Genomic DNA, 25,119 nt, shown 5'->3' with positions numbered 1-25,119 from the left:
TCCATGACCATACTTTGAATTGTTTGCTTAAATTATTGCTTGAATAGGCATAGCCTTTCTGTTGACCTTTCCCCACAAACAGGGCAACATGACCAAAACTTCTAATTGTCTACTGGAACACAATAGTAAATTTTGTAAAACTGGATTTGATATGACTGCAATGAGCACATGTACAGGTATTTTCAGTTCTCTACACAGGTCTATCAGGAATATTATAAAATCCAGTGGATAATGGGGTCATGCACACATGTAGTTCTATATCTGTACCAGGAACACATTTTAAACATACATTGTACTTTCCCATATTTCCTCCCCATGTAGAGATTGAACTGCGCAATACATTGTACATGACCATATATCATTGTTTGAGATCAGTGTCACATTGTGTTTCCAGTATTCCCTCAATTGTCAACGTGATACATTCCAAAATTATGAATTTCACTGATATTTTGATAAATATCAAATTATAATTCCTTAGAAAAAATGGCAGGCACATGATGCATGTGCATTTATATAAAAGAAAACATTTGAAGAGCATTACTTATCACAATCACTCTTAATGGAGTATAAGTGTGCTCTATTCCATTATGAGCCAATTTGGGCATTCATTATTGGAATTATTGGACAGTCTGTTGAATCATAACATTCCTCATCTGAAGTTCAAAGCCAAAGTGAAAGGGTACATATTTACTGCCTACTTGACATGATATATGCCATTGACTTGGTGTAGCAGTCTAAGCCCTACGAGAATGGTAAGAGTATTCAGCTATTGGCTGCTTTGATTGTCTCCAACAACGGCATACTCATCACACAGGTGCAACCACAGTCGCAACGCGAAGGCCTATGCACCCGGTAGAGAGAGAGCTCTTTGGGGTAAGTAGTCTTTGCGTAGCGACGGTGGTACACATCACGGTCGGCCGACGTACGGTACGGTGGCAGACGAACTGCATATGAAGGCTAGGCAGTGTAGCTGTAGCTTGGCAGAGTTTGAACAGCGCCGCCAGCTGATAGAACGAGGAAATGGACAGCGCGATCGGAGTCTCTCGAGCTCGCTCGGCCGTGGTCGGGAGCGAACGCAATCTTTTTGAGCATGCGCATTCATTACGTTTACTCATCTCTTATGCAGTTGTCGACTGCGGCAGCCATCAAGTACATAAATACAAAGAGAGGTTATGCAACCAGTTTTTGGCCGTTTTCTCCACTCAGCAATAATGGCTGTCTGGATCTCTAACTTTCGGGCATGATATGTTGTGGATGGTCATTTAAAAATAATCTCTGTCATGAGAAGTCTGCAACTTTTTTTCTGGGCAGAAAAATTACCGATTTTTCGCAAAACTAAATTGTTACGTTTGCGTGTACGGAGAATTAGAAATGATCAGTGTTCTCCATTGACAAATATGATCACGTGGCCGATTTTGGCGTGTCGACCCGCTGCGGAGAGTGGTTGTCTGCTGTTTGTACAAACCTTTTTGAGGGTAAGTTGCGATGTTTACAATATTTATTGTGTCTAATAAGCTTGGTTGTGTATTATTATGTGTTGTTGAGTGATTTAAGGCCTCTTGTCAAAGATTTTTTCGTTTTCACGAAGAAAAACAGTAATGATCCAAATGACGACGTGCAGACCTGCCTTGTATAAACGCCATGATGCTGTGAGTTATTCACGTGTGATGTGTGGCGACCGCACTTCACTTGGTACATTTTGCTTTAACAATTTTCGTGATAGGAACGTTCTAAATCATAACATACAGCTACCAAAGATCAAATACAGTTTAATGATTGTATGTCGAGTCACATTTTAGACTGTTGACCGTTTATGTGAATCTTTTGATGTGCGCGACAGTGAGTTGACTTCAGACAGCAGCGGGAAGATTGGGTGATAAATTTCTCAATCACTTGTCAGGGTATACCACCGGGCCGAGGAGAGTCTCACAGAAGTTGAACGATCTCCTGATTTAGGCAAAACCTAGAGGACTGAAAGCGATCGAGTAGACATTTGTGTAAAAGGATATCCGTGAAAGAGAATAGGGACAACGCGAATTGATACCAACATTGTTTTTGCTATTTTTTATTTTGAAATTTTCGTTCTTTTACAGAAATTTGGGGGGGGGGGCAGAGCAGTCCTGTAGGACGGGATCACCACTTAGCGCGACCCCATTCTGTATTGATGTCCCTTTTCTGTCGACCAAATCAATAAATGAGAAAAATTTAACGATTGCCATTGATAAACACGCCGGTCTGGATCATGTGACTGTGACTGATCATTTTGGTGCGTAGATCCGGTGTGGTTGGCTGTTTTAATACCTTTTTTAGGAAAAGTTGCGATGTTTGTGTGTGTATAATAAGCTTGGTTGTGTATAATTATGTTTTGTTGAATTCGTTAAAGGCCTCTTATCGAAGTTTGTTTTTCGTTTGAACGTTGAAGAACCTCCCATTTCTTTCCTAATGACGTGCGGATCTGCCTTAATAAACGCCATGATGTTGCAGTGTGCCAGTGGTTCATGTCTGCCGTGTGGTGACCGCACTTGGTAGGCAAATTGATACAAACAATTTTGTACCATTTTTTATTTTGAATTTTTCATTCTTTTACAGAAAATGTTGTTGGAACTGAGCAGTCCTGTATGGGCGGGACCACCATTTATCAGTGTGGCTAGATTTTGTATTTGATGCCTCTTTGAGCAGACCTGTTGGGCGGGATCACCAATTTATCAGTGTGGATAGATTTTGTATTTGATGTCTCTTTGATCAGACCTGTTGGGCTGGACCACCATTTATCAGTTTGGCTAGATTTTGTATTTGATGCCTCTTTGAGTTGTTCTGTTGGGCGGGACCACCATTTATCAGTGTTGTTAGATTTTGTATTTGATGCCTCTTTGAGTAGACTTGTTGGGCGGGACCACCAATTTATCAGTGTGGCTAGATTTTGTATATGATGTCTCTTCTCTGTCAGTCAATCATAGAATGGCTGCCTTACAGTTGGCTACTGATGGCCACAGTTTGTTGTTGACAGGCCAAGCTGGAACAGGAAGACATTTCAAATTAGGGATATTGTTAGAACATTAAGAAAGAGAGGGGAAAATGTGGTTGTTACGGCAACTACAGGTCTTGCAGCATTGCTGCTTAAAGATGTGGATGCAAGGACTGTTCATTCTACTTTTTGTCTGGGTGATGGTAGATTCGAAAGTGACGAAATTGTATCTAAAATTGAAAACGACTCATTGTATATGGAGTGTAAACAGAAGATAAAATCCATGGATGTCCTGGTGATAGATGAAATTTCTATGTTAAGTGTCAAGGTGTTTGAACAAGTGGAGTCTGTCTTACGGCAGATACGTAGTAGTAGTACAGTTATGGGGGGTGTGCAATGCATTTTTAGTGGCGATTTCTTCCAATTAAAACCTGTGCCAAACCGTCATTATGGTGACAATGGTCTATATGTATTTCAGTCCCAGTTATTTGTTAAAGCTGTTCCACATATTGTAACATTGACCAAAACCCTGAGGCAGTCAGAAAATGACTTTATTACCATGGTACACGAGTGTTCAAAGGGAACTGTTTCTTTTACATCTGAACGACTAATAAGATCACTTGATCGACCACTGCCCCTTGATGCAAAGCCTGTACAATTGTACGCCACCAACTATGAGGTTGATTTACACAACGCAGAGCAGTTGATGGATACAGCTGGTGAAGTGACTGAATATCACTCTGAAGATGTTGGTGATCCACTGCTTTTGAATAGGTTACCTGTCCCGAAGGTATGTATTAATGGAACAAAATTCACGCCAATCAACTGTGTGGTTTAATCCTTTGTTTGACAGCTCTCTCAAAATAATCTACTTATTATCTGCAGAAAATTACATAAAATGCAAAATCAAAGCTATGCGTCATTTTTCATATCTTTTTGGGTGTCACAGACCCTGCAGGTTTTTTGTTTGCATTTGTTGGTCCTAAAGGCTAATGAGCTGCAGCTTTGAACATCAATTTCTTGATTTTACATTTAGATAAAAATTCCTTCATGTGAATGTTCTCAGAGGTATGTGCACAAATATAACTTCACTGTGAGAGGCTGCATGTGGATGTCAAGTACACGTGAATTTATTTTCCAGTGTGTCCTCTAGATAGAAATTTTTTTCGCTGTACTAGCACTCAATGGTCCCAATTTTTTTTTTAGGTTGTCCGATTAAAAGAAGGGGCACCAGTCATGCTTGTAAAGAATATGTCAAAATATCTTGTCAATGGTCTCAGAGGAACTGTCATGAAGAATGGGCCAGAAAAAGTACATGTCTACTTTGATCAGATAGAGTCAACGGCTGTGATAACATATCAAGCTTTCTCAAGGTAGGTGCAGTTAATGTATAGCTACAGTATTCTGATTATTAAATCAGTCGTTAAATCTAGTATATTAGTAGTTTGTAAAGTTGCTAGATGTAGGTTAGTTTATGTCCTGCTGATAAACATCAGAAAATGACGTCATGATTACCACCTAGATACCTTTTGTTAGGAACTGTTGGGTGTATTTAAAGATTTGTGATCATACCCATCCATATTCTAAAGTTCATAGGTCAGAAATACAGTGTTTACATGGCCAGTTGCACAGACAACCAGTCTGAAAAGGGCATAGCACAGACAGTCCACAAAACACACAACAAAGTCAGGTCCTTGAAGACAGATAATATTATATTGTCTTCTGGCAAAAAAAGACTGGGAAGTGTTGTCAGGTGTTTCAAAAAATAGTAAGCGAATCTTGCCCCATACATGGCACCTTCCAAATGAACACGCACTTCCTTTGTGAGAAAGTGACAGGTTATTAGTAAGTAACTCTTAATTTTTTTCACTTCAAAATATCATTTCAGGGGTTAGGGGTTTTGGCCTAGCCCTCTGTTTTTAACTGTATGTCGTTAAAACTCTTGAGGCCCATGTACCCCTCTGCTTAACCCCTTGGTCACCATGGGTGCCGTCTTTATCCGACACTATAATGTATACTTATATACCTTGAGTGCTGGAAAAAGACAGCATAAAACAGTAGGGATGTACAGTTTCTTTGGTATTGAACTTTAACAAATCTATGGTACGCATTTCAGGTACGATATCCATAGGTGACGTGAATGACCTTGATCCCTCACAAATCAAAGTTTGGACACAAATTTTGCCAAACAATTGACCCTTGACTAGACCTCAAAAGGTTAATATGATTTTCATAATCATAACAATAGGAATATCATCACAATGAGAACTTATTTTAATAATTTTGTTCATATTTTTACATAAAAATTAGTTACGATGAAGGACATGTTTCATTATGGTGAAAAATACAATATAGAGTCATATTTGTCCATAACATTTTATATCAATATTTACAAAGCACAAGTTTTGCTGGGGAAACGTTTTCCTTTTGTTTCACTGGCTATTTTTGTCACACGACAGGTCTTGTGATAGATTTTGTGATAAAATTATCCAAAACATGTTTTTTATTTAAAGAAAATAATGAGGGTTCAAAAATCATATGGTTTACTTGGTCAGATAGAAACTTATCAAACACAAGTACCTGTTAACAGACCAAATCCATTTTTAACCCTATGTCAGGGGTTAAAATTTCCTGAGACGGACATTTTGTTGTGATTTTTTCGTGTCTTTGAACCATAAGTCAAATATCCTTGAACGGATTTGTTCAAATTTTGCAAAAATTGGCCTACATATGCATGTCAGTGTATTTCAGGATATGATTCAGTATGGTGTCATTGAAACTCGATAAAAAGATAAAGTGCTTTGGCATACATGTACATGTGCACATTAATTTGTTTTCATATGATCCAAAGTGGCCGATTACATCAACGTACCTGATCTCATACCACTCCAGAATGTTGTTCAGATTACTTTATTTTGCAAGTCACAGACCTGATGCAAGTTGCATCAATGTCATTTCACAGCTACCTAGATACCAAAGATTATAACAAAATAGTCAAGCGGGGACTGTGTCATCAACGATGACTTGTTTATAAGACTTCAGTGGGTCCACCCTGAAGTTAGTGCACCAGTTTTATCAGATACATCAGGACATTGCCGACAAAGAGTGCCCATTGTTCGGACCAGGAGGGCATAAAGCGACGCTTCAACTTGTCATTTTTTTATCCTTTGGCCAACCTTCACCAACTGGTAATGTTGATGTTTTTACGAGAGGGTTTGTACTGGATTTGCATTTCGGAGATTAAAATTCAGCACAAAGGTAATAAAATTATTCTGCTTAGTCCCGATGTTGTAAGGCCGCGGGCTTGTGGTAAATTGAAATAGATTGCCCGATGGTGAAATTAGCAAGTCCGGGACGTCGGGCTACTGGAATTTTTAACCCCTGTATAATATTGTGTGGATTGGCTCTGGTATATAGGGTTACATAGGCATTGGTAGTCAAGGGGTTACTATATTAGTAAACCATGCATACCCTGGTAGTGATTGTTAGTCACACATATTATTATGACAGTAAAGTGCAGTAACACTGGTGTTTCTCTTTTTTACAGATACAACAAGGAGCTGGGTAAAGAGGTTGCTACAAGACGTCAGATTCCACTACGTTTGGCATATTGTCTCACCATTCACAAGAGCCAGGGAATGACACTTGATTCGGTTGTTGTGGATTGCAAATGCATCAGTAACCCTGGACAGTTAGGAGTAGCTGTAAGCAGGGTTAGGTCGCTTCATAACCTGAGAATTATAAACTTTAAGCAACGGCACTGTCCTGTTCAGCCACCCATAATTTATGATTATCTTCGACAACATCCAGTTACCCCTTCTATTGACAAAGCATGTTGCAAATCAAATACACAAGAGGTAACAGAAAACTTGGAGCAGAGTGCAGCTGACTGCAACACTGATTCTGATGGCGAGTCATTCAACAGTGATTCATCATGTGAACTTGGTCCTGAAGAGGTTGAAAGCACAGATCCTATGGTACAATTATCTGAAGAGAATGAGGGGGTTCCTGACATGGAAGAAACAATAACTGATACCATTATTCCACCTAATTTTTCAGGGATAAGTATATTGCAGGACATCACATTCAAAAACCCAGAAACAGAGAACCAGAAAGAACAAACAGAGTTATTCAACGTCTTGCTGCAGATGAACATGTGTTGCAGAAATTTTGTGAACAGCAATGGAAAACTATTCATGAATTGTTTAGAGTTAACTGCTTGAAAAGGAAAAAGGCTGAAACCCGAGATTTTACTGCCTTCTCAGCATCCTTTTTTTCTTATTTGACATGCAGAGAGTATACAAATGTGTGTTTGTCACTATTTTGTAAGAATTCGCTCAGTACCCATGAAGAAAGTGTCATGACAAAGATTCATACATCAATCAAAACCTCAGTACTTAAATTGTCGCACCTGAAAGACTCTGTTGAAAACCAGCAGCCTGTAAAAGGAAATGCAAACGTTGACAAGATGTCAACTGATGGCATGGGCAGTTTAAGATACTTAGCTGGAAGATGTGTTTCCAAGTTGAGAAAACGTTTGAAAGCTAAAGTTTTGAGAAATTTATACTCCAGAAGAATGATTGAAGTAAACAAAGACACAAACAGGTTGATTGATCTACTTTCATATCTAGAGACACCCTATGATGAACTTGTACAAAATACCAAATATAAAGATACACTTGAAGGTGTTCAACGAAGACAGTATTCCATGGGTAGGCTAACACATGTTAGTGATGCAACATTTGATTTCTTTTGTCAAATAGAGAGAGAGAGAGACCAAGTACAGACCTTTGAATTACTCCGCGAGTCTGTAGGTAATGTTTTGGTTAGAAGTACGAAATTAATACTTGAAAGTAAAGATCTTTTCCAGTCATGGATTCAGATCTTTTCAAATTACAGAACTCCAGTCAGTTTAGAGAAGGAGGGACAATATTCTAATGTCTGCAATGATACATGTACAGAACTTGTTGCTTTGAGCTCATCCATAGTTGAATTATATACGCAGGTTGTAACATCATATATGAATGTTGCCAATAATCAGTTTCGTAAAGAATTGCTCAGGAAACTGAAGAAGAAGAAAAGTGTGCCCCTTAGACAAGCCATCTGTAAAGAACAGATTGACAAACAGAGAGCACAGGTGATGACTTTCCAAGAAATTCCAAATGATTTATCCGAGAACAAATTCACAAGCCACACAAAACTTGTTGAGCATCTTGAAGCTGATAAAACCTATTTGACAAGGTGCACTTTAAGAAAAGTGAATTGATGTTACTGTGCAGGGCCTACAACATTAAGTTCAACACAAGGTCCACTGTGAGAAATTTGAAGGATGCTCTTTCAAAAACTATTGTGGAGTCATCGGGAATGCCGAATCCTAATGTATTTGGGATAACCTGCACAGAAGATACCGCCAATAAGAGTGGAGGATTAGAAGACACTGTTTATATTCAAGAGCCTTAAGACTATACGGAAGGGTTCAAAATGTGTTGGTTGTCCTGCATAGGAATATTTCACCATAGGACCCAAGATATTCTACTGCTGGACTATGAATGTGGAGTAATGACAACCATACAGGCCTGGATCATGAGGAAGACTGTGTATTGTGGTACCTGACCCATAGCAACTTGATTCCAAAAGGTATGATTCAGCAGTTAAACATCCAAAATACATGTATGTATCTCTTGGCAAATTTCTGACAAATTTTGTATTCATGTATGGACTGTAGTTTCTTGTTCAGGGGTTTCACTAAATTTTGAAGCAGGCGACCATTTAAAAAATATAGGCGACCAACTTTTGCCAATACACTGAATTTATTACCAGCGAAATGTTGCTGACGGCTATGGGTTCAAGGTTATAGCCGGCCAAGACTGTCTTGAGATTGTCTTACAGCCAACCATATGGCCGGCGGTGGGCTTTTAACGAAACCACTGCTTGTTTGACTCCTTACAATATTGAATTTCACCACAGAACACAATTGTAAATGATCAGCCATGTTAGTTACTGTTAAAGGCCCATGAGCTGCAACTTTTGACATTATTTTCATGACTTTATATTCAGATAAAAATTAGTTCATACAAACATTCTTACTCAGAGACGTTTACTCAAGCATAATTATCCACCGAGTTGGACTGTATGGGCAGGTTTCAGTTAGACAAATAATAAAACGGTGCCGCACCCAAATATGGCCACCCACATACAATTATTTGATGAGCAGTGTAAATGGTGCATGTACACATTTGAATCTTTGCAAATACAACATGGAGCTACCCACTGAAAAGACAGGAAAGGGATTCGTTCCGATTTGACGAAAAATCCTACGTGTTTTACATAATATGGTGAGATTTTGAAAATGGCGTGAAATTCAAAATGAACAATAATCTGTCCAATTTCCTGTCTAATCTGCCAAAAGTGAAAGTTGATGAGGCATAGTTAATGACTATATCGTTAAATTTATAGATAACAATGAATTTCTAGGTATCTTGAGGTTGGACATTTTCGGAGAGTTGCAGCTCATGGGCCTTTAACTGCTGTTATACATCTTTATTTTCTTTAATATTCATTTTTTTCATATGTGAAACAAGCAAAGCAGTACAATTGAATGTCAACAGTTTCTTCCTATTGAACAATAAGATGTTATTAGTAAATAGCCAACAAATTGTGCAGCAGAAATTAAAAGTTGTCATCTCTATTGTCTATTAATATTGATTTTTTTGGCATTACAGATTATCCTCAAAGCAGTCAGGTTGCAAAGTACAGGAATTAAGGTAGGTGTAAATGTCTATATTTTTTTAGCTCAAACCAAAGGTAGATCATTTTGATACAAGGTGTATTTTTCTCTTCTTTGATGGTTTGAGGGGCTCTCCTGTGTGCATATGGTATGGCAATGCTGAGTAGCCAGATTTGTTGACAACTTTAACATTTGATTTCTTTGATAGAATACCTTGCGTTAAAATGATGGTGTTTATACTTTTACCATACTGTGTATAATTTGGATTTGTACATCCACCATTTGACATACTACGTTGAGAGCAAAAAATATTCTCGACTATATCAGAGTTAACCCGCCCAGGAATAATGTATCCCCCACGACACTGGCCAAGTTTATTTTTGCATAATCTATCAAAGCCCAAGATCAAGCTGATCAGATCGTCCCGTGTTTCCTTTGACAGCAAGCTTCTCTTTTTCTCTTCGGGTGACATGCTGTCATCATCCATTACAGTAGCTTCCCAGTCTGAAAACCATCTCAAGATGTTCATATTCTCATGAAGCCTGGTGTCGTCATATTCCTTAATGGGACGAAGATCTCGAAAATTATCAATCAATTGGGATGTCTGCTCCAGTAACTCTATCGTCTTGTTAAGATGCCACCTGTCAAGCTCAGTGGGAAGTGACTTTTGATACGCCTAGAATTGGATTTAGATATCTGGTTAGTAACATATAAAAAGGAAACCATCTTGGAAAATGTCTTTGGAAAACAATGTTTGCTAATCTTGTTACCACAAAATGTCACTTAATTCATTCAATCAATCAATCAGAAATTATACGAAGAAAAAAATCTAGAAAGTTGTTTTAAAGGGACAAAGTATCTCTTTTTTACTTTTTATTTCATGAATTTTTTTACATCTAGAGCTGTTCCTGTTGTTTTTAGTCCCCACGGACACCGTCCGGGGGGACTTATAGGTTTGGTCATGTCCGTGCGTGTGTGCGTGCGTCCGTGCGTGCGTGCGTGTGTGCGTGCGTGCGTGCGTGCGTCCGTCCGTCCGTTCACGCAGATATCTCAGAGATGCCTGAAGCGATTTCATTCAAACTTGGTACAAGGATTACTTCATATGTCATACAGATGCACGTCGATTTGTTTTGTGATACGATCCAATATGGCTGCCAGGCGGCCATTTTATTACGATTTTTTCATGTACAGAGCCATAATTCAGGCATGTTTCAACTGATTTTATTCAAAGTTGGTACAAGGACATTGACCAATGTCATAGATATGCACGTCGATTCTTTTTGTGATACGATCCAATATGGCCGCCGTGCGGCCATTTTGTTACGATTTTTTCATGTACAGAGCCATAACTCAGGCATATCTCAACCAATTTCATTCAAAATTGGTACAAGGACATTGACCTATGTCATACATATGCACATCAATTTGTTTTGTGATACGATCCAATATGGCCGCCAGCAGGCGGCCATTTTATTACGATTTTGACCATGTACAGAGCCGTAACTCAGGCATGTTTCTACAGATTTTATTCAAAGTTGGTACAAGGATATTGACCAATGTCATAGCTATACACATCAATTTGTTTTGTGATACGATCCAATATGGCCGCCAGGCGGCCATTTTGTTACGATTGTTTCATGTACAGAGCCATAACTCAGGCATATCTCAACCAATTTCATTCAAAATTGGTACAAGGACATTGACTTATGTCATACATATGCACGTCAATTTGTTTTGTGATACCATCCAATATGGCCGCCAGGCGGCCATTTTATTACGATTTTTTCATGTACAGAGCCATAACTCAGGCATGTTTCTACAGATTTTATTCAAAGTTGGTACAAGGACATTGACCAATGTCATAGCTATGCACATCAATTTGTTTTGTGATACAATCCAATATGGCCGCCAGGTGGCCATTTTGTTACGATTGTTTCATGTACAGAGCCATAACTCAGGCATATCTCAACCAATTCAGTGTTCTCCCCAGGCCATTTAGCGTAGCGGTCCCGCTACGCTTTCGCCTCTCCCCGCTACGCTTTGATTCTCCCCGCTACGCTTTAAAATATTCCCGCCATCCTTTAGTTCACACGCTAGCGCTCTGCGTAGCTACCAGCTGTTGCATGCATTGTCTACACATTAGCGCTCACTGCAACTTTCAACCTCGTGGAAGAGTGGAAGGTGTGAAGTATGGTATGCGTCCGATAACTTGTCCGTAAGTGTTGAGAGGAACGTTAAAACAATAGAAGAATCGGCTGGGTTGTTCACAAGTTTTCATTCTACAAATGACTATTACGACCAACAAAGACCTTTAGTCGGTATACATCGAGGACAAGTACTCACAGAGTTAGGCGGTGTAGCACTAGCGGGGCTTTGATCACATTCCCATGCTTTGATCAACGAAATGGACAGCAAAAGAAACAAAAGAAGCAGTTGACTAGTTAGGTTGATTATGATTTTACAACGATGATCTTTTTTTTTGTCCGAGACTCGGAGTACGATCACGATCGCGATCACATTGCATAAATTCCAATATGGCGGCGGCCATGTTGGCCGACGTGTTTATAACGTGTTGACATCGATCCTGGCGTCGCGTGTGGTTCCACTCAGTGACACGTTCTCTGAAAGATTTTACACCTGATTTTCGAGTGATTCTAGTCGTACTTAGTTCATGTCTTGTGATCATCTTGGTGTTATTTTAAAATCAAGAATCGAACGACGATGTTCAGTGGCAGTGGTAGTTACCGGGGGGGGGGGGGGGGGGGGGGGGGCGCGGTTGAAATTGATCTCCTTGATGAAACATTATTCGCGGTGTTTGTCGTTCAAAAATGATATAAAACTCAATTACATTTGAATTGTGTCAAGCTTAAACTTATGAATTTTCCTTTGTTGGCAATTTTTGACAATTTTATTAGCAATATAGGGCCTATGTAATAATGAAACTCCAATCAGACGAACCATTTCTTGCTTTCAATCTGAACTTGCTGTTACTGTTTGAATCTTCTATTTTAATTGCAATTGTACTATACTGTGATGATTTATTTAAGTGTAATAAAGAGTTTCCATGATGTTCAAATTGCATACTTGTGTGTTACCATTGCATTTTGTTGTGAGTGTACATGAATGCTTGGGTGCATGTGCAAGCTTATATCCATATGCAAATATAAATTAATGATATGCAAATGATTATGCAAATTAGCCGCTACGCTTTTGCTTGATCCTGGGGAGAACACTGCAATTTCATTCAAAATTGGTACAAGGACATTGACCTATGTCATACATATGCACATTGATTTGTTTTGTGATACGATCCAATATGGCCGCCAGCAGGCGGCCATTTTATTACGATTTTTTCATGTACAGAGTCATAACTCAGGCATGTTTCTACAGATTTATTCAAAGTTGGTACAAGGACATTGACCAATGTCATAGCTATACACATAAATTGTTTTGTGATACGATCCAATATGGCCGCCGTGTGGCCATTTTATGACATTTTTTCATGTCCAGAACCATAACTCAGACATGTATCGAGGGAATTTATTCAAAGTTGGTACAAGGAGATTGACCAATGTCATACATATGCACATTGATTTGTTTTGTGATTCGATCCAATATGGCCACCATGTGGCCATTTATTACGATTTTTTCATCTCCTGAACTACAACTCAGACATGTATCAAGCGAATTTATTCAAAAGTATTTTTATCACAGACCTAATGAAGAGGACTCTATCCTCTCTGAGGACCTGTAATCAAAGCACCCATTAACAAGTGGGGACTGTGTCATCAACGATGACTTGTTCTACTTGTAACACACTGAGAAACTGGCTAACTGTACACTATCTCTACTCTGCCAATAGATAAACAAGATCTAAACATCAACTGAAAAATAAAAGGTTTCTACCATTTATTCAGTGTTGAATGACTTTTCATCTATAGACTGCACCGGATATCCAGTGTTACATAATGTTCAGACTTGATGGGGCTTGTAATGAGATCTCAGAGTGTGGATTCCTTTCATGTAGATAGGATAATAGCTGTCATGCACACTGCCTAGGCAACGTTTATTTGTCAAAGGAAACACACTTAGGAAGGAGAAGTTCATTCCATCTACATTTGTGATTTGTAGATGTCACACACAAAATCACCACTTTTCACACTGCAAAGGGGTCATTTTTGACAGTTTGAGGTTCTGTACTGACATTATTCTGCACAAGGAGTGATTTTATACAAGTATTCCCTGTATTTATGATATCACAAAAGGTTCAAAAGAGCAACTTTGTCCCTTTAAGTGAAATTTATGCAGATTTATCGTGAAGAAACCTTTTTTAATCATCTAAAATGTTTCTCTGTTTTAGCATCTTGTTGGAGAGTATGGAGAAAACCTATGAAAGCAAAGGCTAAATGGATTTGCACACATGGTAAGTTAGTATTTGAATAATTCGGATCCATCCTGTTTCGTGAGTACTCTGGTAGACTGAACAGAGCACAAATGTCAGAAATGATTACCATTTGAAAGACTTGGACCATTTTAATGTAACTTACAAGCATTAAGTAAAGCATGTCCTTGTTGAGAACTTCCTCTGCTAGGTGATTCCTCATCTTTGCAGTTTGATCTGGGTGCAAGTGTTCTTCTGTCAGTTTGAAGTGAATCCTTACAGGATTGGTGTTAAGGTCCCATTCATATGCTCTAACCCAATGGTACCATATGATGTCATGGTCTCCATGCACCAAGTGCCTTGGTCCTTGTCTCCTGCTACTTTTGAGAATGTTGTTTCGAATCTTCTTAAATTCATGCTGTAAGAAAAATTATGGTCGTCTTTCTAGATCTTTGTCCCCTGGACACTTGGGCTTGAATTACACTGAGATTGCACAACCATACACTGAACAACATCTCATTTTATTTTATCTGTACTAAATGCAACCTTTAACTTCAACAGGTACCCAGATACACATGATATTTAAATTGTGGTTACCAATGTACAGAATATAAAGGTAAGTAAAGCAAAAAACATCATTAGTTTAACTTATCAGACTTTTGGACCTGTTATTGTTTACTTGCTTTGTATAGAACATGACATACAAGGTTTACCATGGTCATCATGATAAAAAAAATGTGTGGTTAACAGGTTTTGCCTTTGTCACCTTTTCGCCATTTGGGTAGGTAGAGAAATCAAGCTGTCAACTACAACTGAGAAAACAATGCTGTTTTGGCACTATCAAGTTCCACAAATGGTGAAAAAAGTGAACTTTATATAAATTCATGGTAATTGTTTCTACTTACTGATGGATCAAATATGAAATCATTTCCTTATTTGAGTCATATATATTTGGCACTGTGAACTGTAATTCCTTTGGATGCGTGTTTTTGAAATGGAGTTTTACAAATGAACGATTGCTTGAAGCACCATCAAAGCATCCATAGTTGACCTGTAATAATGAATTTCAAAAGGCATGCATTTTAGCAAGTGATCAAAGTACAACTGCATATGAATGCCAACATCTTTCCTGCAATGATTGTAAATAGCAAACCAACTTTCCAAACCGATTCAGAAGTGTGATGACACTTAGATGAACATTTCTTTCTTAGTGGGCTGGGAAGGACTATTATAGAGAAGAAATGAGTTCCCGCCATGTTGGAAGGTGCAGTGCTCTGGGATACATTCAACAAGAAGTGTTGGGGGTTGTTATGTAATTAGGACCATTGTTTTGGATGTTTATGCCTCCTCCCTTCTGTCAAATGTGTCCCACAATGCATTGCAATTTCTATGATTATTCCTTGCAGAAAGGTAGTGTGTAAAGTTTAAGAACATCTGTAAAACCAAGCATATGTGCATACTTGACATTAATTTTGAAGTTCAGTGTAAAATCCTGTTTCAACAAGTCCCTGTGTATAATGTTGATTTCACACAAAGGATGACCAGTCTACTTACATTGAATTGCCAATCTTTCAGCAAACCAACACACCTCCAAAATATGTCAAACAACTCTGGGGCTGTAATCTCCGTCGTTGGAAAATGTGCAATTGGAAACTTGAAACCAGTATCTCCAAGAAAGACGAGTTGCAGTACATGTGTGGCCATTGCAATCCTGTTTCCTCCTGAACATCAAAGTGAAAAAAAAGGTAAATGTAAAAACTTAAACACCTACACTTACACTTTCCTAAATCTTAATAGTGTTGCTGAGCATGGCTTCCAATGGTTGGAGTCTAAAAAGAATTTGAAATTTGCCCTCAACAGTATTCCAACGTATTCAGTGAGGTGTAAAGTGTAATGGAATTTTTTTGTTTTCTTGTTCATTGTAGTATCATTTGAAAGCCCATTTTTTAGCTTAATCATTTGAATATTTATTGCTATTGTCAGTTTAGCTCATTTTTAATGATATTGAAGAAATGAAATCACTACCAGTCACAATTTTGTTAATTGAGTGGCAAGTTCTGGTCTCCACTGTGTGTTGTTATGCAAATGAGCTGGGCTCCATAGGGTAAATAATAGTATTAGAGTGAGAGGCGGCAAACATTTAGTATAGGCACTCTGTGCTAAATAGGACAAGAATTGCTCACAGAGTGATACAACCATAAAACTTTCCACAACAGTTCACAAAGACCTATTGTACAATTTCAGGGCAGGAGCCACTGAGATTTCAGTATTGCATAGAAACGGTTGCTAGGCAAATCATTTCCCTTATCAACCGGCAGCAACAATGCAGTTTCTGACAAACTGTGAGGTGCTGTTGTTTTTTTTTTTGACTCCTTGTTCTAAAAAACATGTAGCTTTTCATTTGGATATCATACACAAGAATTATATGGCATAAAATCCAATTTAGGTCAAGTCAGGCTATAAAAATGCAGCTCCTCACATCAAACTAGTTTTTATGCAAGTGTAGATCTCGTATGAATCGTTCACTTTGTGTTTAATTTTTCACTTATATGTGTGGCCTTATTTGGGGAATGCTATGGTGAGAGACACCCTTGGATCTGTAGTGTTAAATTCTTTAATGGATGATCCATTTTGCCGAGCGTTTCGAGACTCTGAAAATGTGGTCCCTTCATCAGTCGCTTGATTTTGTATAGTATCCCAATTGTTTTCGTGTACTAATGCTTGAGTGAGTTAATGTTGTTCTGTTAAGAGGGAATGGGAAGCAGTATATTTGGATCTATGTGGTCTATGTTTAATTATGTTGGCGATCCTTCAGTTTCACCAAAAGAAAACTGCAGTGTTGCATGCTTTTTAGTGATTTCTGCTTTTATATCTAATGTTGCTATGTTATTTGCTATGTTCATTTTGGTTTTGATCAATGTATCTTTTAAATTATTGTTTCTCATATATGGTATTGTTGGCTTTTGTGGAAACTGGGCGGCCAAAACACTATTGTTTTCGATAATATCACAGTTGATTGTCAGTGCTCTTTTAATGTCTTCCATTTTGATGTACGGGCTATATGGAGCTGTACTGACTAGACAGTCAGTTTGTAGCTCTTTTTAATGTGAAGAGGCCTATGGGAAGGCACTTGTCAGTGTCCGTGTTTGAGCTCTTACTTCTCTCTTCTTGTGGAGTTGGTGACTCGTCTTGTATTCATTGTGGTTGGGCAGAAAGGATCTCATATGAAAGTGGTATACCAGCATATCTATGCTATCTTTACTTTATATGATCCATAATATTTTCACAAAAGGCAAAGCGATGACTTGAACAAGACGTTTTCAAGTAATTGTAACAATTTTGGGGGTTTAATTAACGTCAAAAGTGGAGATTATCACATTTTTTGCTATCTTGTAATCTGTTGAACCATTTTAGGAGTGAATATATAGGAAAATAAATAAAGTACATTGTCATAAAAGCTTATAGTAGTTCAGAAACTGCATCGTTGCTGTCGGTTGCTAAGGCAAATGCTTTGCCTAGCAACCATTGCCATGCAACACAGAAATCTTGGTGGCTCCTGCTCTGAAATTGTAAAGTATGTCCTTGTGAACATTTCTTGGAAATTACATGCATGTATCACCATGTGAGCAATTCTTACACCCATTTGCTTGACTAACAGACAGTTGAAACTTTATACTGTCTATGTTGCAAGATACTCACCATTTCTCAACACATCCATATACTTTGCATCTTCAGATATTTCTTTAAATCCGATTAGCCTACAGACATTGCCGCATTTAATGATCTGAAGGTCCTCCTGATATTAAACGGAATTAAACGGAAGTACAATTAAATTTCTTCTTTAAGACTACAAATGGCTGTACATGTGTATCAAAACTTCTTTCCCATGTTTTATTGTCTCTTAATTTCAGGTATCCAGATATACTTGGCTATTTGCAGTGACTGTGGTGACGTCAAGACAAATGTACTTACCTGAATACTCATCTCATCGAAGATCAAACCTCCATGATAGCCATGAGATGGAACCCTCAACCTTTCAGCTTCTCGTGACATCCACCGAAACATCTTGTCATCAAAGCCAGCATTCTGTTGGATTCCATTTTTGTAATATGACAGTAGACGTTTTGACGGCAAGATCAAATACCCACTGTCTTTCAAGTGGTCATACGCCGCTGGACTCTTCGCCCATATTGACAGACACAACCTAATGATTCTGTATAATATATAGTAATATACACACCATATTAAAAAAAAGAAACGGTTATGACTTTCAATTTCAAAACTTCAACAACTGAAGGGAAAGAAGGAAGCTGCTAATGCCAAGATAAAAAGTAAACATGACTTATGTCATCATTAGGGAGCTGTCATTATTTACCACCCTTTCCATTCTGATATATCATGATCTTTAACACCAAATTTCAAATAGCAAGCCAAGACTCCAATGTTCTGCCTCAAATAAACATTTAATATTTTCATTCCTGTAAGCAATGAATCTTCACCAAACACTTTGAGTATCCTTTGTCAGTGAGATGAACCTGTGGTAGTGATATCATTGCAAAAATTATGGACAGTTTGAAGCTACCTTAAAGCTAGGCATGTTAACTGGTAAAATAAAACAGTAGAAATGTGTGCCCGCCTGCCCAATTAGCAACTGCAAATGAATTTCTTGGGGGGGGGGGAATGGAAAAACTTATTGAAATTTCAAGTTGAAATAATGCAATTTGGTGATACTTAGAAAACTTACCACTCTCCAAAATTTTGAGTACATACCTCCCCCCCCCCACCCATCCCCATTCAGCATTTTTTGATTGACGACAGACAATTGTGAATAATGACAGCTACTAGACTCGTTCAGTATTTCAATAAGGATTACGCCAGACATTATTACTGTAAGTTTGGCATCGCTACAAATTTGTTTTTCAAACCTGGGATCCCATTTGTTGTGACGATGATCTGCTTTTTCAACATTATCTAACTGGGACTGCAGTAAAACCTTTAATTGTTGTTTTTCTGCCAGGTGCGGACTTATCTGTCTTATGATCTCCCTCAGATCAAGCTCGTCGTCCTCAGATAGTTGTAAAAGGTGTTCGCCAGAGTTTAATCCATTTTCTATATTTTCACTCTTTTTCTTCAGAGTGTAAATTTGGTGTCTCTTGCAGGCCACGCAGATGTCATTTGCTGCTCTAGCAGTGTATTGAAGGAAGCCATGACATGCAGGAGATCTTCTTCTTGTATGGCAAGGTCCACCTTCTACCTGGCACTGATAGATATCTGATGAAGTAGAGACATCTTCACAAACATTGTATCCAATGCAGACAGTACTCTGTCTAACTGCACTTAGAAGGGCATTGACCGCCTGGCTGTTGAACTCAATTTGACTTCGAACTCCTATACTGCTATGATCAATCTCGGTGTTCCTCAGATAGATATTCACTTTCCAGTACTGGAAATTTTATCTCTTTAAGAAGTCTGTTACTATTGATTGACACTGCACTGACAGTTGCACACCTGATGTGTGTATTTGATGTAGATAGAATGGCATAGTGTGGGTTAGCAGCCAGGACACTCTTCAATTGTTCAAATCCACAATGAATGAGAGAACCCTCTTTTTTTGAGAGATTTTTGTATATAGTAGATGGTATGCCTTTAATTCTGTGTCTGCACCTCTGTATCACAGGTTCAAATGTCTTCATCACAGTCTTTCCAAATATGCCAATGGGTAGGGGTGTTTCACTAGTACATGCCACTGCTTGGCAGTACGTATCATACACATCATGGAAGGTCTCTGAGGAACCAATTTTAGGCTCAAATGTTTGATGTAACCTGAAATATGAAGGACATCAGGAGTGAACCTTCACTCCCACAATACACAATATGTTGCTTACGGCAACGTCAAGTTTTGGGATTATCTAGGACCACTGACTTGCAAATTATAATAAGATTGTATATAAGAAAGGCGAGCGGACATCCAACAACAAACAGTCGCAAACTTCTCAATTTTTCCTCAAAAAGGTTTGTACAAACATACAGCTGTTTTTCCTCAAAAAGGTTTGTACAAACATACAGCATAATTTTTTCCTCCGAAAGGTTTGTACAAACTCAAAAAACGTGCCTCCAGCACCATTTATTGAATGCTAGTATTGGAGCAAAAATATCTTGATAATAAAGGCAAGGTCAAGACCTTCAGAGTTATGGCTCTTTACAGAGGTTACAGTGTGTTTGTTTGTTTGTTTGATCAAGTAAAGAGTTAAAAGAGCATTTACTGTAAACTTGGTGACTTGGTGGGGGGAGGGGTTCATTTTAGCTTCCATTTGGTGTGTATATATAAATGGGTTAGTCGGCCATGGCGTCTGTATGTGGGTATGTATGCATGTATGTATGTCCATCCAATGCCAAATCTTGAATACCACTGCAAGTATCACCTTTGCTATTTGATGTGTAGATACATGCTGGCCGTAGATGGGATTTTGTTCAAATGAAGTCATTATCACCAAAAATATGCAAATGAGCTTGAAAAATGTAAAATCATCAATAGGCTAAAAATTCAACTATGGTCAGTCAGATTGCTTTGAAAATTGGTTTATATGTTCTTTATGTACTCTAATTGTGATTTCTATCACTTTTAGCTGATATGTACAATTTTCAATTTTTGAGGATTTTTTTATTTTTCATGCATAATTTGTCATTTTTAAAGATCATAATTTTTCCCTTGAATCTTACATCTATTGTATTCAAACTTTATATCTAAATTCATAGGGGTAACCTGACTTTAATTTGTTCAAGGTGTGGTTGAAATTTCCATCTCTGGTGGAATTTTTTTTTTGCATTTTTTAACATTTTAGTCAAAATTCTGATTTTCTGAAAGTGCTTATCTTATTGCTTAGAAATTTGGTTTGTAGGCACCTAAGGATGGCCTTAGTGAGTAGTTCTCATTTTATAATGAAATTCACAATCTTGTACTTCTTTTTGTAAATTTTTAAGATTTTTAGACTAAGTGTCCTCTTATGAATTAACTTGTCTGATTGATATAAAATTTGGCATGCAGGGCTCTATTGATGACCTTAGTGTGGTATTTTCAAATCATGACGAAAAGTTGTTTGTGTCTGGGGTAAGTTTTCCTCAGAAACTACTACTAGTTTTGATCACATTCCTGGTTTCTTAAAACATCTGCCAAAACTGTCCCTGTTATACAAGTTTCTTCAGGAACCCCTAAGTAGAGAGGATACCATGCACTTAGATGGTATTTATACCGGTAGTGGCTTGCTATTTGTTGACATTGTACATTCTTGAAGCAGTATCCTAGACAAGGTATTCAAGTGAAGATATTATTCAATGTGATTCTTAATTGTTTTGGTTTAAAATTCATGTCAGAAACTTTGTCTGAATGATTTATAATAATGTGTTGTAACATTTTATCAGTAGAGTTTTAGAGGGGATATTCTAGTTAATGCCATCTGATTTCCATGCTAGAAGAAACATCATTTCAGGTGTAATTTGATTTCTAGTGAAATTTTACCATTCTCTCAATATACACTTACCAGCATGTTATATCTCTTTCAAATGGAAGCATAGTGTTGTTGATACTATTTTTTTTCTATGTACCAACCAGAAAATATTCAAGAAAGTCACCATAGCCACCGCTAATATACCTCTGTGTTATCTCATGTATTAAATTTTGTATTCCCAATTTTCTATCCCTTCAATTACTTCTCTGTGCCCCCCCCCCACCTTGTACCCTGACATCCCAAGCTTTTCATGAAACTAGAGTTGGTGTGAAGTTAAACAAAAAAATGATCATAGATGTGTTTAAAACAATGGGAAATCTAGCTGTGATTTATTGATGTGATGCATTGCTTGGAAAAGTCTTTTTTTTTTTGTAGCATTTAACCAAGAAATAAAATATTCACGCCAGTTAATTTAAATTTGAAATAGAAATCCCGTGCAAAGGACAATATACTCTAGTAATAATGTAATGTTTATAACATTTTCTGTATTAAAAAATCAGTGTCTTGGTTAGGTTTTTTTTAAGAAAAAGTATGTGACCCTTTTCACAATTTGCTATTTATTGTCACTCTTGCCTAATCACCTTCCTTTAATTCCACACAGATTCAGGTGAAAGTTGTTTCCAAATTTTATCTTTAAAATCTTTTGATTTCTTGAGTACAGATTGAAAGCTAAATTAATTCAAAAGATGTGTGGTATATTTTCTGACAAAAAAAAACTTGTTAGAGCAATTTTGTTAAAGGAGTTCAAAAAATGAGCCTTTGTCCTTTGTCGCCGGGGGGGGGGGGTGTCAAACTTTGAAAAAAAGTAATGAATTGTCCACAATAAAATATGTGTAAAACCACAGCCTGCCTGGAGAATCGACTGGTATACGTACATGTTTATGCACGCGCTCCGTACTTTTTTGCAGAAGATGTGAGTGCGTATACACATGTATTATGGAAGACCTAAAATGGCCGAGGTACTTACCATTGGGTAAGAGGAAATTCTTTTGTTTCGTTCATTTTGTTAGCGACCAATATTTTCGGCAACAAATTAAAAGCGTGATGGTGTAGAGTGACATAGGCCGACGATAACACATCGATGAATGTTGACACTGGTTGACTACAGGTCAAACCGAGGTCGGTGACTTTCAGCCAATAGCAGCGCTGCAATGCAAGGTAGGCTGAATACTTTATCAATGAATCGCTGATCATTTCTAATTCTCCGTACACGCAAACGTAATAATTGCTCCAGGGGTCAAAAAACTCCCCAAAGTACGCCCCCAACCCGGAATTGCTCACAATTTTCACGATGTATGACCTGGGATTGTCTTTCAATATGGGTGTATTGATATAAGAGACCGCAAATTTTATGCTTTCTACTCAAATTCTGACACGGCCAAAAACTGGTTGCATAACCTCCCTTTATATTTATGTAGCTGCAGGCACAGCGTACAGTGTGTGTAAACAAGGTCGCGCGACCAGGGCCGGCCGAGCACGAGCGGCTGCGATCGCGCTGTCCACTTCCTCGTTCTATCCGCTGGCGGCGCTCTGCCTTCATTCGTCTATCACCGTACGTCGGCCGACCGTGACCCAATGACCCGAGCGCGTCCGATACGCCACAAGTACCGCTGCGATATCACAGCTAAGCCCTGCCATGCAGAGCTAGGTAGTTCCATGGTGATACTGATACGCTCCTGCTTGGGAAAACAACACCGAGACTTGTGAATTGCAATATCAACATCCTTCTGATCCTTAATATATTTTTCATAAGCCAATAAGTCAATCATTTAAACATACAGACCTTTATTTCCTGAAAATGATAGGCTAAAATGTACAGTGTACGTCCAGAGAACTTCTTGGTACAGCGCGAAACTTGTAAACAAACTTGTATGCGTTGAAGGTATTTGAATATTTTTAGAATGATGTTCACAGTCACACTTGGAAGTAGTGACAATTTAATCAAGTTGTAAGTGAGACATATTTGTGAAAATCATCATTAAATTAAGTACTTTCAATACTTAGACCTCAATCAATTTTGACAGTCAGGAAGAACAGACAGAAATAATTGAGTGAAATTAATGACTTATATGACGAATCTCTGACTTAAAATGACGTTGAAATTACTGTCATTTTCCAGAATACATGTACGTATATCAAGCTTGCAGGTCAAGTGCAGAGGGTCAAGTATAATGTGAAATAGGTCCAGAAGACAGTTTTTAAATACACTGTAGCTTTGAAACGAGCGGACTGCCAATCTTGTTTAATGGTCATCTAGTACCAAGACTTTAACTTTTTCACAAAATGCTATGCTTGGTGTCTGCCTCCATGGTGTACAACATACCGGTACATGATTTGGCACTCAGCAGAGGACTGCACTTTCATATTGGAAATATTTGTGAGTTCACATGGTGGTGTAATCTTACATCCCTGTTCAGAAATGGCTAATATTATTATACTTTGGACAAAGCTATTTTTGTCAACATTTTAAAGTACTATCTTGTCAATGCACCAATTATTAAAATATTCATTGCCACCATTTTAATACAATAACTTCAGCAGGCAGTGCAATCATGCTGCTTGACACTTGAATTAAAAGTTTCTCTACTATATGTAAATTGCTCATTATTGACATTATTTTGCCATTTAAATTTCTTTTGATAGATTATTCTCACTGAAATATGCTCACTCTCTGGTTATTGCAATTCAATTCTCACTTTTTACTAAACATAAGGCACATTAACATGTGAAATTTACTGTGACAATTTTGGTACATACCTTAAATTAAATTATTAGGTGACCACATGTTATATCCATGCATGCATATGAGTTGAGCTGTGACAACCAGATATTGCAATTAAGCCTATTTCAGTGAGCAGCAGAAAAGCATATATATTCAACGGAAATTAAAATGACTAAAATTTTGTCAAAAATGAGTGACTTTGTCCCTTTAATGGCCAATGAAAATGGCTAAATTCCATGTTTGCTGTTTTGTTAGTTTTGCCTATCAGTCACTGTAATTTGAAACAATGGTGTATGGACAAGACGTTGGTTTTGTTGTTTACTTTGCAGGTCAGAGTTATATAAATTCATAAGATTTCAAAATTTTTCAGTATTAGCTGCTGTATTTTAGCATGATATGCTCTGTATTGATTCAGTTTGTCAGCCTAGCTTGATGACACTTGAGCAGTGGTGCCATTTTTTTGTGTCCAGTGAAGTCTTAAAGTTTTGTGGTTTGTTCCACATTTACAAGTGTGCTGACAAAGTGGAAAATAGAGCATTTCATCAAACTTGTGCAGAAAATCAAACAATGAATAAATTTAATCATAGAGTTTATCCTATGTTGTTCCCCAGAACAATCCACCCTAAGAATACCAGTACTCCTTTATCTGGTGATTGGTTTACTAAGTTAAACAGTGTAAGAGTTAAACAGTATATTAAACCATTATCATAACAATCAAAATGCATATTGTGTAGGCAGAGAAATCAGGGGTTTCCCTTTTATTAAAAGTACTGAAAAATCTGTAGCATAGAATTATCGAGATTTTTCTAAAAGATTAGT

General features: G+C 37.8%; 1 protein-coding gene across 4 annotated transcripts; it reads left to right on the top strand.

Moving 5' to 3' along the window:
* Positions 1–1,412: 1,412 nt before the first annotated feature.
* Positions 1,413–18,316, top strand: LOC139126928 (ATP-dependent DNA helicase PIF1-like). 4 transcript variants are annotated; one of them, XR_011550874.1, is made up of 8 exons: positions 6,046–6,223; positions 6,513–8,602; positions 9,688–9,729; positions 10,185–10,391; positions 14,053–14,115; positions 14,635–14,689; positions 15,649–15,818; positions 17,985–18,316. XR_011550874.1 is itself a non-coding variant. In XM_070692846.1 (4 exons), exons 2-4 carry the CDS (start codon positions 3,222–3,224, stop codon positions 7,186–7,188), a joined length of 1,377 nt encoding a protein of 458 aa, XP_070548947.1. In that variant the 5' UTR covers positions 1,413–1,475; positions 2,590–3,221; the 3' UTR covers positions 7,189–8,711. The 4 variants fall into 4 exon arrangements, 1 of the variants encoding a protein (XP_070548947.1); XR_011550872.1 differs by lacking the exons at positions 6,046–6,223; positions 14,053–14,115; positions 14,635–14,689; positions 15,649–15,818; positions 17,985–18,316 and adding exons at positions 1,413–1,475; positions 2,590–3,755; positions 4,172–4,338 and having other exon boundaries at positions 10,185–10,301; XR_011550873.1 differs by lacking the exons at positions 6,046–6,223; positions 14,053–14,115; positions 14,635–14,689; positions 15,649–15,818; positions 17,985–18,316 and adding exons at positions 2,103–2,266; positions 2,590–3,755; positions 4,172–4,338 and having other exon boundaries at positions 10,185–10,301.
* The last annotated feature ends 6,803 nt before the right edge of the window (positions 18,317–25,119 follow it).

Source organism: Ptychodera flava, unplaced genomic scaffold (genome assembly GCF_041260155.1).
Source record: "Ptychodera flava strain L36383 unplaced genomic scaffold, AS_Pfla_20210202 Scaffold_165__1_contigs__length_46593_pilon, whole genome shotgun sequence".
Classification (NCBI taxonomy): Eukaryota; Metazoa; Hemichordata; class Enteropneusta; family Ptychoderidae; genus Ptychodera; species Ptychodera flava.
Note: the sequence above shows the minus strand (reverse complement) of the source record. Positions and strands in the feature narration are given on the sequence as shown.

Bases quoted from the DNA above. Each gene is read 5' to 3' on its own strand.
- LOC139126928 (XM_070692846.1), top strand. From the start codon at position 3,222: ATGGAGTGTAAACAGAAGATAAAATCCATGGATGTCCTGGTGATAGAT. The intron at 3,756-4,171 runs GTATGTATTAAT...TTTTTTTTTTAG, and splicing joins ATAGGTTACCTGTCCCGAAG to GTTGTCCGATTAAAAGAAGG. The intron at 4,339-6,512 runs GTAGGTGCAGTT...TCTTTTTTACAG, and splicing joins ACATATCAAGCTTTCTCAAG to ATACAACAAGGAGCTGGGTA.